The sequence below is a fragment of the Lathamus discolor genome, chromosome 6 (assembly GCF_037157495.1).
Source record: "Lathamus discolor isolate bLatDis1 chromosome 6, bLatDis1.hap1, whole genome shotgun sequence".
NCBI lineage: Eukaryota > Metazoa > Chordata > Aves > Psittaciformes > Psittacidae > Lathamus > Lathamus discolor.
The window spans coordinates 80,235,116-80,253,625 of NC_088889.1; the positions used below are offsets into that span (position 1 = coordinate 80,235,116).

Below are 18,510 nucleotides of genomic sequence, written 5' to 3' on the forward strand. Positions count from 1 at the left end.
AGGCAGAAGTTGATGTAGCCGAGCTAGTCATCTGTGCTATAAACATTACTTTAGAACAAAAAAATCCTTCTCATGAGGTGGATAGGATTTGAATACCAACCACTGCCTGTTTCAGCATACAAAATAGGCTCACTGGTGTCACTCCCTTGGAGACTTGAGCTGACAGTGCTTATTCTAGTAGCCAAGAACTGAGTAGTACATCATCAAAACACTACTTGTAACCAAAGGAGATTCCATGCTACTCTTAAGCCACATGTTTGTGACCACACTGACATTCACTGGAAGTACACACATGGTTGTGATACTAGGCCTAGGTTATACACCCAAAGAAATAACAGTATACCTAGAGACCAGCTTCACTACTTTATAAGCCCATCATTTACTTCAATTACTAAGCCTAAGTAAATGCAAAAAGTTGATTAATCACTATTATCATTAATGACTCCTAGGGAACACAGACAAAGAAAATAGTCCAGACAAATACATTTATGATGACACTTTCAGGAACCACAAGAAGGGATCTGTGCCCATTCTGTACTACCAAGTATCACATATTCCTAATTTTTCAGAGAAGACTAATCCTATAGATGGATGCTTTAGAAGTAATAAATGATGCAATAGTTCTCATGGAAGATGGATAGGGGAGAAAAATTAGTGCTGTATCTCAGCTAGAAATCATTTCTGTAAGTAAAATCATATTCAGTCATGGAGAAGAAATGCCTAGAAATGAAACAGACCACAAATTGCTAAGGTACTTCCCCCAGGCAAGAAACTTATACAGATCACCACTGACTCCCACTCTGGACTCTGGTGGCAAAATCAAACAGAAGAAGAAAAATGACAGGATGATGATTCAGTTGCTATCTCTCACGGCAGCAACATGTGTTTAAAATACACATGTATTTTTCCAAAAAAAACACTGGATAGCTGAGAAACAGCAAAACACTGAATTCTCTTTTACAGCGATAATGCTACTGTCTCTGCGTTGATGGAGTTGAGGAAAGGAACAGAGACTGCCACCGAAGTCTTTAAAGGTCCCTAAGACACAATGAAGTACTCCACCTCAAAAGAATCAAATGGCATTAAGCAACCATAAAAATAAACCACTTTAGTTAACCTTAGAGGTAACAGCTACATAGCTGAACTTTAAGACGAGATTTCTTCTGACAGAGTTCAATTACAGCTGCTGCCACAATGTCCCTGAACAATTTTGGACCAAAAAAGTCAAAGACACTGTTTTACACCCTCTGTAGTTACCTAAAGGTATACCCCAGGATACCAATGATGTCACACATCCCAGTGTGATGAAGCACACAATTTCCTTCATTTTCAATATATCCCATAACATGAACTTTTTGCATCATTACATAAGTTTTTCCTTTCATGCAGCACAGTGAAACTAGGTGACTATCTAATTCCTTATCATCACCCTGTATGGCCTGCGAGAAATTATAAGGCAGTCAGCTAAGCCTGAACACACTTAAACATGAAAGCAAACAGCACGTAAAAGAAAAAGAGATGCTGAAGTTAGAGTAACTGTTAGAACAGTTACTAAAAGTTAGTTTCTAGTATTGTCAAGATTAATGAATTTTCAATTGTAACAAGTTACCATACAAGTAACCTTTGAAACCCTTTATCTTCATGTTAAGTGAAAATAAAGCTTAACCAGCCACTATCTACACAGCAACAGGTAAAAAAAATACAGCCTAAGATAGACTGGTTGTAGCAAGCATGAGGATAACAGACCAAGGTTGGTAAACTGCTTTACATAGGGATTTAGTAAAATCAACTTTATTTTCATTATGCTAAATAGATTAGAAGGCCAGTAAGCTCACACTTTATACCTTCATACATGCAAAATTATTCCTGTCACTACACTGTTCTCTATGACAGACTTAAATTAGAAACAAAACCCACATTTTTAAATAAAGCCAGCTAATCACCGGCAGAAAATGGTAGATTTTCTTTACTTCAAATATTTAAATAAAGCTTAGCTGTCTTTTTCTGACAACTATTACAGTTTAAACATGATTTATGAGCTTAGTGCAGCTATTACTGGATATAATTTGATTACAGCCGGTGTCATGAAATGTAATTTGTCTACAGAACACCAGACCTAGATAACACCGAAGTCCATCAGATTTTAAAGCCTATTAACAGTGTTATATATCAAAGAAAGGTTTACCACCATGTGACACTGACAATTTATACACATTTCTAATCTTCCAGCTTTAGTTATAACTGTTTAACAAATAGAGAAGCAGGGAAGTTAAACTTTGGAATTAGTCAGCGATCAAGTGAGAAATTGATAGGGTGTTGCAGACACCACCTCTTACGTACAATCAGCTTAAGTACTCTGATGAATTTCATTTCACCAAGCTCAAATGCTGCTCTTACTTTATTATAGCCTGACCAGTAACCTCACCAACTGAACTACAGCTCTGATGAGTAAAATGTTTAAAATCTCTGCAAAACTCTCATGTAACTCACCATTTGTCCTGGTGGTCTCTGTCACATTTTTAAGGCAGCCATGTGATTTGATTCTTCTGCGGTAATTTCTCCGCTCTGAATTAGCTCCATTCAGATACAGAGAAAATCCTCGTTCTAACTGCTCCAGTTTGATTTGTAGGGGATCCTTTCTTCTTAAACGTTCCAGTAACCTGAAGCAGAAAGGATAATATAATTCATCCTTATGCAGTGCACAGATAAGCACATACATAAAGTCAGATATGGTTTGATGACACTTTGACGATATGATGTCCCAAAACCATATGACGTCCCAAAAACGATAAATATGTTTCCAGTTCACAAGACAAAAATCTTCCCTCTAAGCCACAGGAAAAAAAAACCCGAACTATTTTATTAATAAATTTGTCTATAGTTTCAAGTACACTGAAAAAATATTGTGATCTCCTCTAGACAAAAGAATTTTGGTGTACTTGGCAAACAAAGAAAAGAGAATCAACAAATGCTTTAAGGCACAGTAAGTCAGACTTTGCATCACAAGTTTAAAAAGCAAGTTCTTAAACTAACTTTCACAATTGCTGATATTAGATACTATATTAGTGCACAACAGATATTACATACTCAATTGTAGTAACAATTCTGCATCTTACCGGTTTCTCTGCTGAAGGGATATTAAATATTCGTCATGTTTTTCATCAAAGTCAGTCACCATGTCCTTAATATGAAACTGAAATAAGAATTTAATTGTCACACTTAAGCATAGAAATTATTCATTACAGAGTACTACTGGCTTTGTACCCTCAATAGACAAGAATGCCATAAACTGAAACAAGTTCCTTCTTCTACAAATTGTCAGTGCAGCGAATTAAATTCCTGAAGAACAGAGGAAACTTTATTCGTTTTACATATTTTTCAGAACCCTTCATCATCTACCAAATAGATAAAAATACGAGTTTAGAATCCATGAACTGACAATCAAGTCAATTATGGGGCGCAAGCTGAAAGGGGCATGCCCAAAGCTCAGCTGTAGGATGATTTTCCTGAATTGCTACTGCTCATAAGGTCAGTTAATTCTAGAACTGTGTTAATTCTATTAATTATTATTCATTATAGAGGCTGTATACATTTAAATTGTTTAATAAAATATTTTACCTTGCTTGCCTTTCAGGAAAATTAACTTTTCCAGCAATCCCCACCAATTATCCCAGAGTAACTGCTGTAACTTGTGGTATGGTGCCCTCTTACACACTCAGAAGCTTAAACTTGCCCCCAGGAGGTTCAACTTAGTTCTGCACAAATCCAAAGCAACCCAAACAAAAACAAACAAAAAACCCACTACCGAACAAAAAAAAAATGGAAAAAAAAACCCACAAAAACCAAACAGAAACCAACAACCAAATCCCCCTCTGATCATATTCGACCTCTAACCAACTGCGGGTTCTTTTTACTGCCCGTCCCGTCCCGCGGCCCGGCTGAGAGAACGCAGCGTGCGGGCTGATCTAACAGCTCTCCCGAGCCGCGCAGGGCCGCCCGTCCCGCCCGCGTGCGCGGTACCTGTGCAGCGCCGGCACAGTGCCAGGCCCACGGGGAACGGGCGCAGAGCCAGCCACAGCTCGGCGAGGGGCAGCCGGGCCGCACCAGGCCCCGCCGCCGCGGCCCTGTTTGTGCGTTTCCGTGGTTACCGTCGCGGAGGTGATCTCACTTCCTTCGCGCGGCCCGGAAGCCGTGGCGGGCATGGAGGCGCTGTGGGCAGTGCTGGACGAGGTGGCTCTGGAGGGGCTGGACGGGATCACGCTGGGCACGCTGTGGTACCGTCTGGGTACCCGCTCGCCGCCCTTCCCGCTGCCGCTGGAGCCCGCCACGCAGCAGCTCCTCTGGGCCGCGCTCAGCGCACAGCCCGGCGTCAGCTTCTACTTGCTGCCGCTGGCGCGCCCGCCGCTCCGCCTGCACGACCGGTGAGGGCCGCTCCGGGGGACGGTGCGCCCCTCCCGCCGCGCTTCCCCGGTCCCGCCGGGCCGGGTGCCTCACAGGGAGGGCTCGCTTCTCTGCGGGGTTAATCGGGCCTGGTTGGCTCCTCGGGCGCCCCGGTGGCTGCCCGTGCCGCCTCTGCTCGCTCCCCGGAGCCGCCCGGGCTTAGCAGAAAGAACGCTGAAGTGGGCTGGTTGGCGGCAGGCAGAGAGGAGGGCGGGTTTGAAGTCTGCTCTGCAGGAGACCTGTGCAGGAGTCCTGGCTAGATTTCTGCTCAAATAAATAGTCGAATTTATCTGACTGGCTAGATTTCTGATCAAATAAATAGTCAAATGACTGCTTGCCACGTATCTACAAGCAGAATTTATGTCCATGTTCATCAGCATGGATGTAGTCGTTGTTTTCTGCAACTAGTATTTATATGTGTTTCTTTTATTCCCATCACTTAAATATCCTTGAATTTTTGAAGACTGGGTAATGTATTCCCTTCTCTTGCTTCATACACTCTGATAAGGTTTGGTTGTGCTCAAGGAGTGCAGCTCTTGCGCTTTGTGTTTTTCCAGCTTTGAGGTTTCAAAAGAATTTCATTTTCCTGAGATATTTCATAGAGATACCAGCATTGTTTGTGTTATATTTCGGTTCCAAAATCCTCTTTCTTGGTTAAATGTTGGCTCTGCTTTCGTTTCAGATATGAAGAAATAGACCTTGAAACAGGAATACTAGAAACCAAAAGAGATCCTGTTCCTCTGGATGATATTTATCCTGTCCACATGATTTTTGATAATAAAGATGGCATCCAGGGTTCCTGCCAGTATTTTAAAGAGAGAGTAGATATCACTGATCAAATAAGGAGGCAGGATTTGCAGCCTTGTTATACTTACGTAGAAGCTATTGAAAAGTGAGTGAAATGTTTGTGTCTATAAAGGTTATTAACTTCAGTTTTAAAATTTAGCCCTCAGTCTGTGCAGATTATATCAACAGTGGTGTTTGGGGGGGGGGGGTAAGTGATCTCTCTGTTTTTATTGCACTAATAATAATTTATTACTTTCCCTACTGTTTTGTAGATGGGGAGAGAAGCTAGTCATTGTTGCTTCCCAAGACCAGCGTTACAGAGCTTTGATAGGCTGGGAGGGGGACCCTGACTTAAAGCTCCCAGACTTCTCCTACTGTATTCTGGAGCGTTTAGGCCGTGCTAGGTGGCAAGGGGAGCTTCAGAGGGACCTTCACAGTGGGGCTTTCAAGTAAGTTTATGTTTTGCTATACGAACGAAATCAAAGCTAATAAGTTTCTACTGGCTGCCTATAAAGATCTGTCCACTTAAGACTTCCTATGTATTGATTTAAACTCTTGTTTGTCTTGATAGTATCTTATCCTTACTACTAGGAGTACTGGTTTGTTAGAGCCTGTATTGCTTAAATCATACTGGTTTCTTCCTTGAGTTCATTATATTACCTGACATTTTCTGATGGAATCAGAGATTGTCTGTTGGGTTAATACGTATTTCTAATTTGTAGAAGTTCTTGCTTTCTCTAAATCACTTTTTCTTCAGATTTGAGTGAAATTATGGTTTTCATTTACTTTTCTTAGGGCATCTTATCCTGCCCAAGTTCTGAAGAGATTCTTTGATGCTCATCTTTTGTCCCCAGAATTTGTGCTGTGTAACATCAAACCATAGAATAGTTAGGGTTGGAAAGGACCTTAAGATCATCAAGTTCCAAACCCCCTGCCATGAACAGGGACACCTCACACTAAACCACGTCACCCGAGGCTCTGTCCAACCTGGCTTTGAACGCAACCAGGGATGGAACATTCACAACTTCCCTGGGCGACCCATTCCAGTGCCTCACCACCCTCACAGTAAAGAACTTCTTCCTTATATCCAGTCTAAACTTCCCGTGTTTAAGTTTTAACCCATTACCCCTTGTCCTGTCACTACAGTCCCTAATGAAGAGTCCCTCCCCAGCATCCCTATAGCCCCCCTTCAGATACTGGAAGGCTGCTATGAGGTCTCCACGCAGCCTTCTCTTCTCCAGGCTGAACAGCCCCAACTTCCTCAGCCTGTCTTCATACGGGAGGTGCTCCAGTCCCCTGATCATCCTCATGGCCCTCCTCTGGACTTGTTCCAACAGTTCCATGTCCTTTTTATGTTGAGGACACCAGAACTGCACACAATACTCCAGGTGAGGTCTCTCAAGAGCAGAGTAGAGGGGCAGGATCACCTCCCTCGACCTGCTGGTCACGCTCCTTTTGATGCAGCCCAGGATACGGTTGGCTTTCTGGGCTGCGAGTGCACACTGAAGCTGGCTCATGTTCATTTTCTCATCGACCAACACCCCCAAGTCCTTCTCCACAGGGCTGCTCTGAATCTCTTCTCTGCCCAGCCTGCAGCTGTGCCTGGGATTGCTCCGACCCAGGTGTAGGACCTTGCACTTGGCATGGTTGAACTTCATGAGGTTGGCATCAGCCCACCTCACAAGCGTGTCAAGGTCCTTATGGATGGCTTTTTTTCCCTCCAGCATATGAACTGAACTACACAGCTTGGTGTCATTGGCAAACTTGCTGAGGGCGTACGCAATCCCACTGTCCATGTCACCAACAGAGATGTTAAACAAGACCGGTCCCAACACAGATCCCTGAGGGACACCACTCGTTACTGGTCTCCAGTCAGACATTGAGCCATTGACCACAACTCTGTGTGCAGCCATCCCACCAGTTTTTTATCCACCGAGTGGTCCATCTATCACATTGATGTCTCTCCAATTTAGAGACAAGGATGTCATGCAGGACAGTGATGAACGCTTTGCACAAGTCCAGGTAGATGACATCAGCTGCTCTGCCCGTCCATCAGTTCTGTAGCCCCATCATAGAAGGCCACCAAATTGGTCAGGCAGGATTTCCCCTTAGTGAAGCCGTGCTGGCTGTCACCAAGCACCTTGTTGTTTTTCATGTGCCTTAGCATACTGTCCAGGAAGGAGAATGTGCTCCAAGATTTTGCCAGGCACAGAGGTGAGACTGACTGGTCTGTAATTCCCTGGGTCTTCCATTTTCCCCTTCTTGAAAATGGGGGTTATATTTCCCTTTTTCCAGTCATTGGAAACTTCACCTGACTGCCATGATTTTTCAAATATGATGGCCAGTGGCTTAGCAACTTCATTTGCCAGCTCCTTCAGGACCGATGGATGGATTTCAGCAGGTCCCATGGACTTGTGCACGTTCAGGTTCTCAAGATGGTCTTGAACCAGATCCTCTCCTACAGTAGGCCCAAGGTCATCATTCTCACAGTCCCTGCGTCTGCATTCCAAGGCTTGGGTGGTGTGGTCAGAGCCTTTGCCAGTGAAGACTGGGGCAAGGAAGTCATTAAGAACCTCAGCCTTCTCCAAATCCAGGGTAGCCAGTTCTCCTGATAGTCTCTGGAGGGGGCCTACATTGTCCCTAGTCTGTCTTATTCGCAACATCTTCCTCTATTACCTGAGCAGCAGCCTGAGTTACCAGCTCTCAAGCTAGACCATGTATTTTGTGGATAGAGGAGCATTACACAGCCTCTTCAGGAATTCCTGGTATTGGAGTGCTGTAGAATATTAGCATTGCTACTAAGGATTCACTGCTTTTAGGAGATGAAGCTTGTAAACCACACTGGCATTGGTTTTTTTGCCACTTAGGAAGCTCTTTTAGATAAGTAAGATGATGGGTGCAGAGCGGAAATATTTTGTGGGTACTTTTCTGTCAGTTCAGTTGCCTAAAATAGCTCAAAATGGAGTGAGATGAATATCAAAGTTATTGCAAGGGGGGCTGTGATTGTAGTGTAGCCGGGAGTTAGGAGAGGATGGAGAAGGAGAGTGTGGGACCACAGTAATGGTTCAGCTGTCTCCTTAAACCATGCCATGACACTGATAATGCATAGGGACTGTAGGTTAAAACTGGAGGTATTTCTCTGTGTTTAATCAGATTAACTATGAAAATCAATTTCACAGGTTACCTTAATTTTGGCAGTTCCTAATTTTGCAATTGTCTTTTCGACAATTAACATATGTGGCCAAGACCATAGGTAATTTAATTGAAGTGTTTTGGGATTAGAATTAATTACTATTGATTTGCAGAAGTTCCTATGCCTATAGATACCTTACAATCTTTTCTTTAGAGTGGATGCTGGAAAAATTCATTATCACCGAAGAGTACTGGACAGAAATGGTCTCATAACAATGCAGTCCCATGTCATAAGACTACCAAGTGGATCACAGCAACACTCAATTCTTCTGCTTCTGACTCGCTTTCATGTTGATAGGTATGTGCCAGTCAGGCGTTTTGAAAATCTCCTGACTAGATTGTGACCTTTTATGATGATGGAAGATTGCTCTGTTGTCACAGAACCATCACAGTTTCCTGCTATTGATTCTTCTCAATTTCTTTATTAACTCCTTTTCTAAATGCTGGACAGTTTAAAACTTACTTGTCTTAGAGCTGTATACAGTAAGGGTATTCTAGTTCCTCTCACCTTCCTGCATAAACCTAACTCTTCGTATTGTGGCACTAATCTTTCTGTTAATTTTGAGTGTTCTCACTTCGTATGCATTTCTAATAGATTTTTTTGTTTTCCTGTCTTCTTTATGATTAAAACTTGTACTTCTGTGGATTGCCAATGAAGCAACAGCCTGGGCTAGTCACTGTTACCTCAGTTGAAGTCTCTTCTTAGTGCTATTCACAGAAATAATTTATAAAATTATTCTAAATAATCACCCTGTAAAATTATTCTAAAAATTATTCTAAAAATTATTCTAAAAATTATTCTAAAAATTATTCTAAAAATTATTCTAAAAATTATTCTAGAAATTATTCTAAAAATTATTCTAAATAATCACCCTGTAAAATTATTCTAAAATCACCCTGTAATTTCTAAAACAAACTGAGAACACTTCAGCATACTTTCCCTAGTGACTGACCTTTTGTAAAGGTACAACTCGTGTTCATAAAGCTGTATGCGTGCTTACATGTAAAATCATGTTTTTCTTGGTTAGGAGGAGCAAATACGATATTCTGATGGAGAAACTCTCAAGTATGCTAAGTGCTCGTTCAAACCAGATGGAGACATTAGGAAACCTGAGGGAAGAACTGGTGAGATTCATTACTCTTTCACATTCTCACTCATGTAGAATCGCGATGATAAGTATCAAAGGCAGTGATTTGCACTGCGTGGTTTTTTAAGTTGCACAAAATTTGAAGGTAAAATATCAAAAGAAGAATCTTAAAAATCTACTAGATCAAGTTGCTGTTTGTTATAAGGAAGGAGTTCTATTCAATCCACAGATTCAGAAAAGTTTGTCAGTGGATATCATCATGCAATTCTGACAGTAGAGTCAGAGGGATAGAACATGCTTCCAGAAGCCTCTTGTGCTCTGCCTGGTGTCTGCATTAGCAGGATTTAAGATCCTTCTTTGATATCCTACTCCACAATACTGTGATTTAATAAGAGGTAGTATGAATGTCTTCAATACTAATCATGTACAGGTGAGACTTTTCGGCTACAATGACTTTTGTCATTTCTCTTTGTGTTAGGGTCTTTGTGAAAGAACCTTCAAACGTCTGTATCAATATATGATGAATGCTGGCCTAGCCAAGGTAGTATCCATCCCATTACGAGATATACACCCCAGTGGAGGACCCTACAAGACAAAGAAAGGTAGCTAGAATCATGTCTTTGCTTTCTTTTTGTGTAATTACATTGATACCATTCTATCTGTAAGCTTCAAATATTAAAAGATGTGTAAGTGAAAATCCGCCTATGCAGTTATGTGGAGAAATGTGTTAATAAAGCTAGAATACTGCAGCCCACTTGAATTAGGCGTTTGTTCCAGGTTTTTAAGAAATGACTGGAGGCAAGTTTGCTGTATATCACCTTAAGCTGTTTCAGTTGGTTGCAACTCCTAATAAAACTGCTTACACCAATACAGAGAGCAGGAACAAAGAGCAGTCTGCTGACCTTTCTGGTTGAATGGCAAATCAATAAACTTGACAAAAATATATCACAAGTTACGTAAAACAAAAAAGGCTATTATGAAATAAGCTAAAGAAACAGACCATCTTAGTTACGGCTTTTGCTGAAATTCTGACTTTTGCTGAAAGTGATGAGAATGCAAAGTTTCTGTGCAAAGTTTATTATCAAATGATGAAAGTAAGCTTCTACAGCACTACCTTGGAATTCTTGAAGTAAGCAAGATAGCCAACAAGTACTATTCAAAAAAGCCATAGTCTACTGGGGGATAGTTTAATGCATAACTAGCTTTGAATTCAAATTTAAGAGGTTTGCAAGAACTGCTGATAACTTCCAAACATGTAGTGGAAAGACAAAGATGAGCAGAAAAACATGAAGAGAGGAAACTAAAGAGAGAGCAACTGCTCTCAGAAAAAGATGCAGATAAAACTGGCATGGGGAAAAAACTACAGGAAGTAATTACAAAAAGCATGAGGAAGGATAGTATCACCAATTCAATTAATACTAAAGGAAATCTAAATCAAATCTTTAATTACGGAAAATCCCAAGAGTCAGATTTGAAAGAGTTAAAACGAAAATAGTTCTAAACCAGTGTGGGTTTTTTTCAGAGATGTAGTGAACTATTTGTGAAAATGAAAAAAGAATCTGATATGAACTAAACATTGCAAATTGCATAGGAGTGATCATAAAGGAAGAAGTACAAGTGTCAATAAAAATATGAGCACTTTGAGAAGACAAAAGTGATGCCAGTTACAAAGACTTGTATTAAGGCTTTTGATTAAAACAACAAATTCTTTCAAATATTTTAGGTGTAGGGGAGGGGAATCCCTCTCTTTAGGGAAATCATATTATGGACAAAGAGAAGCAACGGCCAAAAGTAGGTACAGCTTCTAGCGTGGTTCATAAAGAAATCTATCACTTCATACTGAGTAAATAAGAAAGTGATTGAACAGCTTCAGTTGTCACGAAATACACGGGTTCACCTCCTTCCCTTGATACCAGAGGGAGTTTTACACAAGAGAATTTAAGTTCATGGTTTCGGGAAGACAGTAGAGATCCTAAAAATATTCTAGAATAGATAAGAATAAAATAAAATAAATGGGGGAAATTATAATCTAGTTTTTACAAAATACCTGTTGTACATAGTTAATGTATTCTAGTTTGAGCAAGTGTCTCAACATACAGAGGCTTGCACAACAGGGGTAGCTTTAGTCACACTGTTGAGCATAGTCATCGACAAAAATTTATTTTCTCTCTTAGACTGTCTTTGAGTGGTATTACACCAGGTTGTATTTGGTTTTACTTCCTCACACTGACATGCAGAGATGTTCTAATGAGCTGAATACACTTGCAAATAAACCACAAAAGACTAGATAGTATTCCTAAAAGAGTTTATAATCAGTAGTAAGAACATCTAACTTCCAATTAAAGTATTTACTTACAAGACAAGAAAACATATGTCCATTTATAAGCTTAGTGGCAACCCACAAGGCAGTAGATGATTCAGGTTTGTCAGAGATTGGCATGATGGCAGCTGCATTTACTACTTAAGTTCATCAGAAATGCGTCATTTGATGAATCTTTCACTTGAATGGTAATTTCATCTTGCAGACTAAAGAGCTGAAAAAGCCACACAAATGCTTTAAAGATCACTATGTATTAACTGTGATGAATTAATAATAGCTGATTTTCATTGGAGATCAAGATAGTTTAATCTCTGAAGTTATACAGGAAAGCAGATAGATATATGTGGAATGCACTCAGGACGACGGCAAAGCATCTGCTATGGGAAGCACATTATTAGGGAGTAAAAGCTAAACTAAAAGGCATTTGTGTTTTGGTTTTGGTGAGGTTTTGGTTTGTGGGTTTGGTTTGGGTTTTTGGGGAAGTGGTGGGGTTTTGTTTTCAAATACTGCTTCAAGTGAAAACTAATAGGCTGTAGAAATACAGAGGACATAATAACAGTGCCTGCAGCCCTACCACAATGTCAGCATTTAATTGCTACCCTAAAACAGTATCTTAGAATACTGGCAGGAAAAGAATTCAGATTGAGTTAAAATAATGGAATCATCTGTCCTGGTTCTCAGTCACATGGTTGAATTACTGTGGATTAACTTCATGTTGGTTAAGCTTCAGTTAAGTGATCAGATACATGCATAAGATAAAATTCATTAGCTATAACCTCAGTGATTTCAACCAAGCTTTCACCTGGCATTTTTCACAGCAGGGCAGTACCAGAGGAGTAGAGATGGCTGTAGATGTTCCCACCACTGCTGCAGGATGAATTGGCTACTTCTGCAGTAGCTGCTGAATCACTGCAGCTTGATAAGTTGGCAGTGTGGAGTAACCTGGTTGTAGTTTACTACCAGTCTCTTAAATTGTTCAGCAGGAGCAAGGTGATGCTGATGATTGTAGGTCAGGGAGCAGAATTGCTGCAGCTCGCCTGAAGTCATCTGTCCCCACTCTACCCTTCTGGGGTCTCATAGAGAAGTAGGTGGAGAGTTACTACAGCACAGCAAGTGCACATTAACATGTTAAGATGTGGAATTCAGTCATGTATGAGATTCTAGTGGCTGGTGGGCAGTAGTATGTTCAGGTGTATGCTTCCCCCAACATGCATGCACACAAATACAGAAGAAGGTGCAAGGACAAACAATAAACTGACAGTTCTTTTAGTTCCTGTAAATATTAAATATTGGGAACTTGCAGCGGGACTTGGTAGGGCCCACCAACTTGTACCCACTTTGACCATTTGCTGAGGAAAGGCAATCCTGTGTTAAGGAACAGTTTTGCATCCAGGTAGCTTACTGTATGGATTCTGTATCTTCAAATGTATGGGTTTCGTTCATTATGACTTGCATTTATAGAAAGTGAGTCTGTAGAGGGAAAAAAAGGAGTGTTCTTATACCCAGTGAGTGATCTCACAGTCACGTATGTGCTCTGAAGATGTAATATGGTGGGTCAACAGTTAACCCTTTAATTGATTTATTTATGCTTTTGAAATTTCTCCTGTTGGGCAGCACTAATGGTGACATGCACATGAAGGTTTGGAGCACCTCAAATTCAGCTAGGTGGTATTTTGGCAGATTTGCATATAGGGAAAAGCTGTTGCCAACCTTTCCTAGAAATAAACAGTTGTCTTTGGTCATTCGTTCCCCATTCCCCTGCTACTTATTCATGCTGCTGAAAAATAAAATGGTTTAAATACGTGCACCACCCCCTGCATTTTGTTAAGAGTTGTTACTAACATTCGTGTTCACAGGGACTGATGTCATGGTCCGTTGCCTTAAATTAGTAAAGGAATTTAAAAAGAAAATGGAAGAATACCACGATGATGATGAAGAAGAGATCATCACAAAAGCTGTTCAGCCTGTGGATATCATTTGCGAAAGGGATATGCTCACCCAAGCTTATGAGCTAAGTAGGTGATGTAGTAGGACATCCTAAGATTTTTCCCATTCCCTTCTTACTCCTTGTATGTATATAAGACAGGTAGGTATTGTGAGTTTGGTTTTTTTGTTTGGGTTTGTTTTTTTTAAGTTCTGATTGCTCTTTAAATACTGGGAATTGTCAAGTTTTCATGGAGAAGATTAGCTTTATGTTCAAATTAGATTGAAGCTATAGGTGCTGCCTTAGCCCTTCCTGGAAACTTACCGATACCACTCAAATAAAATGGCATGGCAAAACCAGGATGTTCTTGTGGGGTGGGAAAAGATTCTGAAGAAAACTGTAGTCCTCTTTCTTCTATCTCTTTTCATTTCATAATGGAGAAATTAATATCTAACTATGGAAAGCTGTCAGGGGAAAAATTCACCCCTGCTTTTAATCTGAAGCTATCACCTTCAAACCTCATTCTGCTGGGGCACTGTTTCAGGTAAAGTTGTGTTTTATGACAGTATTTAACTGTATATTGTACATGTCTGTGAAAATAGTTGTTAGTGGGGAATGTTATAATATATAATTCTGGCATATTCAGTTATTCAGAGCAAATACAAATGTATATACAAATACATGTATATATAATTGCATAAAATTCTTTCCCTGAGATTTGTTTTCCTTTCTGAAACAGTTGAAAGTAGGGGAACCAAAGGTATTTCTCAGGCAGAAATTCGCTTGGCTATGAATGTGGGGAAGCTAGAATCAAGGATGCTGTGTCGTCTTTTGGAGAGGTACAAAGTTGTCAAGGTAAGATGCTTATTGAAACTGGAGATACAATTGTGGTTACTGTAGTAATGTGTTATAACATTGATAACCTCAAACAATAGAAACAGCAGCGATTTAAGAATTGACAGTGAAAGAGTCCTGATAAGATTGAAAAGCATATGACTGCAATTGAGGAAAAGGTATATAAGACCTAAGCATTCAAAAAGGATTAAGATTGTAACCTCCTGTAGTCTGAGGACTAAGCCTAGTTGTTAGAAGGTAGTGTATCTGCTACTCTAGCATACCTTTTCTTTATTGTTTCCTAGTTAGCCGCCTTGACATCTAATAGCAATAGCTGGCTGACCCACACATACAAGTATTTTACGTTGGTCTGTGACTGGATGCTTAAGTAATAAAGATCATGGGGAAGAATGCACATGACCCCATATTTTCTGTCTGTATGGAGCACACATTCTGGTGATCCACACCAGCTGGTGGGATTCTGTTGGATGCTGCTTCACAGCCTTCCAGAGAAACACTGTTCCCAGCACCATGACACAGGTCTGCCCTCCAGAAAGAGATGGGTCAGAGAAACTGGCCTCAGTCTTGCTTCACCTGGTCCAAATGACTTACCTAAATAATTCACTGTACAATCAGTGGTAACCCAAGTGACCTGGGGGCTGTTACTTCATGAGCTGAGATTTTTCTCAACTCAAAATAGCCTCTTTGCTTAATTTGTGGCTCCAGGACTTTTATTTTGCAAGATCCTCTACTGAAAGATCTTGTTGGAGACCCTTTGTACTTTTGAAATCATTCATTTACTTGCTTTTTGAAAATACCAATGAATTCTGGAAGAAAAAGTTTCTTTTAGAGGTTATGGTGACGAAACTCATTGTTTTCAGATATTTCGGTTTTTTTATTTGAACAAGATGAATTTTGTTGAAACAAAATTCAGCTGTCGTGTCTCACATGCACCCATCTGCCCCTTTTCACAAAGGCAGGATAATTGCTATCTCCCATCAATAGAGAATATTTTTACTAAGAGCTTGTCATTTGGTAAAAGGTTCTGTAGAATTAAAAAAACCCAACAAACCCTATATAGAATATCTAAAATTTTTCCATTTTAGTCCGAATACATATAGTATGTTCTTCCTTAGACTTTTCTACATCCCACATACTGCAGGCACTTCATTCTAGTATGCAGGTAACACAGATTGATTTCTTTTTCGAGCTTAGTGTTTCTTTTGATTTCTGTTTGTTAGCAGCATTTTTGTTATTTAGAAAAAAAAAGGAGAATACCATGATATATTTTAATGTAAGTCAAGAGCAGTTAGAAAACTTTTTCACTGTTGATGTTGAAGAACACTGCAAGAATGGAAAAATAAGGTGGAAGAATAATGTTCCAACTATTCCCTTAGGGTTTTATGGAGGATGAAGGTCGGCAAAGGACAACAAAGTATATTTCATACATTTTTGCAGAGGAGAGTGATTTAAACCGTCAGTTTGAGAGAGAGAAGGCTCGGAGTGAGCAGCTAGCTACTGTTACTTTGGCTCCAGTGCCAGAAGATTCCCCACCTGCAGAAGATGTGCCTCCAGGAGAAGATGATACTTTGGTCTCTGAGTCTGACAATGAAGAAGAAGGGAAAGATGGCAAGAAGAGAAGAAAAGGTCAGAAGGCCAGCTCTGGTTCTCCATTGAAATTAAGTTTCCAAGATGATACCCATCAATCAACACCAGCTAAAGGTAGATCATGATTCCAAAATTTGGGGGAACCTTACATTTTTCTTATGGATCCTTTTATTAAAGAAAAAAAAATGCTGTAAGCTTCTATTAAAGCTTTTGGTCATATATTTATCTTTGCACTTACTTGGTTATTTCCATGGGGTTTTTTTGTGTTCTCCTTCCCCAAAATTGTTGCATTTTGGAATTCTCTAAGTGGTAATCTCTAGAGATTCTCAGGGCTGAAGTGTGCTCTGGTGTTTGTGTACCAAATAGTGTTTATGATCATCATTAATCACTGAGAAGATAATTGCTTCTCCTTACCCCTGTACCATTTCTTCTCCTCTTCCCCATGTAAATGAAATGGGCTCACACACCATACTGCTTGGATGTTCACTTTTCTTTCTTAGGGTGTAAAGGGCTGAAATGATTCTGCAGAGGGTCAGGCAAATTGTGAAACTGTTGCAAGAAAGGAGGCCAGATTGTGTGGCTAAAAGCCAGCATAGTGTGGAGATCATGCTAGCTAGCAGTCAGGTTGGCTTGTGCTGCTGGGAGAACAGTATCCTCCTTGGGTAAATTTTGTATCTGCCTTGTGTTCTGTGATGAACTGAGAAGGTATCTGTCATGGCTTCTCTTTTTCAGAATATCTTACAGCTCAGGCTGTGCCCATCAGAGAGCACCATCTTCATAGAGCTTTAGCTCTAAAGTCCTTGAAGACTTTAAAATGGATTTGGCCACATTTTGTCTTTCTTGAAATATTTTCTTTCCTCCTCGCTAAGGAAAAAGGCAGGCTCTGCCTCATTGAAATGCATCATTTCATTCCACTGGATATGTAAATGTCATCTTAGGTGTGGGAAGTAGCACAGGAGCTGACAGTGCAGCCAGCTAACATTTTTTTTTCTTACAACATAAAAATTCTTCCCCTTTTAGCACCAGGTTGGGGTTTTTTTCAGTTGGAAATGTCTGGTATTGAGCCTTAGAGTATGCAAAATGTATTTATTCATGCACTGACATAGACCTTCAAGTGGGATGAGTATACATAGAGTAATATGTCTGAGACCAGATAAGAGGTAACTGACTGCTTTCAGCAGCAGTGGGCTTGGGATGCCTTGACCCATAGCCTTACTCACCTAAACATATTGTAACAAATTCCTTGTCCCCTGAAGCTAATTGCTTCATCTTTTTCTTTAGCTATTTGGAACACCTTAATGTGAAAGCTACGAGCCTTTTGGGACATATGTTTAAGAGGATATGGTGGTTTATTTTTTAATTTTCTTTATTTTAACTATTTGTATGTTCCTACAGCTTGTCTGTGAAACTCCAAGGGAAAAGAGGAGAACAGATCATCATTTCTCTTGTAGATTATCTTTGGAGTAATACTAACTCCTTGTCCTCATTCTGCTTTGAGTCAGAGAAGTCAGGTTTCTGGCAGAACTTGAGAATCTTTGTGACAGAAACTCCTTTCTTCAGACAGCAGTTTCTGGATAAGCTAATCTGGCCTTTCGTGGTCTCTTCATATGCTCTTCATAGTATGCCTGATATGAAGAGGCTTCTGCATGAAGAGAATTACCTGATGACAGGGAGCTCACTTTTTAAAAACTTTTCGTTTTGAAGGCTGAATGCAGTAATTCATTGTCAAACCACTGCTTCCAGCAGGGTAGAAGAATAGGTGAAAAATGTAGCAGAATGCTTTTAAGTGCAGTTACCTGCATTGTGGATGGGGGAATGCCTTTTATAGCAAGAGAAGCTGAACATATACAGGGCATCGTGAGAGCAGAATAATTACAAGGCTGTTTGCTTTTAAACCAGGCTCAAAGCCAACAGCTGTGAAGCCTCTGGGGAAGAAGCTGCCTTCCCCTCCCATTCTTGAAGAGCCCGATGAGCTCCCAGACAATGTTTTGGGGGAGAGTTCTACTTTGGAAATTCTAAAGCAGGAGTCCAGTCTGTCAACGTGTGCTCTTTCCACTGATGAAGATGGGGATGTGGCTGTGGTGGAGGAGGTCAGTCTTGAAGACCCTAAGGTAAGATCACATGTTTGAGTACCTTCTTGTTGGCACACCTGTCTAAGTTATGCACTTTTACAGCAAGCCTTCAAGCTGTAGTTTTGTATTAATTCATGGGATTAGAGGTTTGGTTTGGGTTTGGGGTTTTTTTCCCTTTTTGTTTATTTGAGGGTTTCATGATTTTTTTGTTCTTGGTGGTTTTTTTGGTTTTGGGGTTTTTAATTC

General features: G+C 40.3%; 2 protein-coding genes across 8 annotated transcripts in view; one reads left to right on the forward strand and one right to left on the reverse strand.

Moving 5' to 3' along the window:
- Window positions 1-4,443, reverse strand: part of KATNIP (katanin interacting protein) — a 61,059-nt gene extending 56,616 nt beyond the window's left edge. For 2 of the 5 annotated variants that reach the window (XM_065684011.1, XM_065684009.1), the window contains exons 1-3: window positions 4,021-4,422; window positions 3,117-3,193; window positions 2,491-2,660 (exon numbers count right to left, since the gene is read on the reverse strand). In XM_065684011.1, coding sequence (XP_065540083.1) covers window positions 2,491-2,660; window positions 3,117-3,178 — 232 coding nt within the window. In that variant the 5' untranslated portion in view covers window positions 3,179-3,193; window positions 4,021-4,422. Of the gene's footprint in view, window positions 1-2,490; window positions 2,661-3,116; window positions 3,194-3,618; window positions 4,000-4,020 lie in introns of those variants that run through there. The other 3 variants (XR_010613657.1, XM_065684012.1, XM_065684010.1) reach the window with 3 other exon arrangements.
- The window catches only part of GTF3C1 (general transcription factor IIIC subunit 1), a 42,204-nt gene continuing 27,880 nt past the window's right edge, over window positions 4,187-18,510 (forward strand). For all 3 annotated transcript variants that reach the window (XM_065684006.1, XM_065684008.1, XM_065684007.1), the window contains exons 1-10: window positions 4,187-4,421; window positions 5,123-5,332; window positions 5,499-5,675; window positions 8,573-8,716; window positions 9,447-9,543; window positions 9,985-10,108; window positions 13,683-13,841; window positions 14,490-14,605; window positions 15,982-16,306; window positions 18,092-18,303. In XM_065684006.1, coding sequence (XP_065540078.1) covers window positions 4,201-4,421; window positions 5,123-5,332; window positions 5,499-5,675; window positions 8,573-8,716; window positions 9,447-9,543; window positions 9,985-10,108; window positions 13,683-13,841; window positions 14,490-14,605; window positions 15,982-16,306; window positions 18,092-18,303 — 1,785 coding nt within the window. In that variant the 5' untranslated portion in view covers window positions 4,187-4,200. The remainder of the gene's footprint in view (window positions 4,422-5,122; window positions 5,333-5,498; window positions 5,676-8,572; window positions 8,717-9,446; window positions 9,544-9,984; window positions 10,109-13,682; window positions 13,842-14,489; window positions 14,606-15,981; window positions 16,307-18,091; window positions 18,304-18,510) is intronic.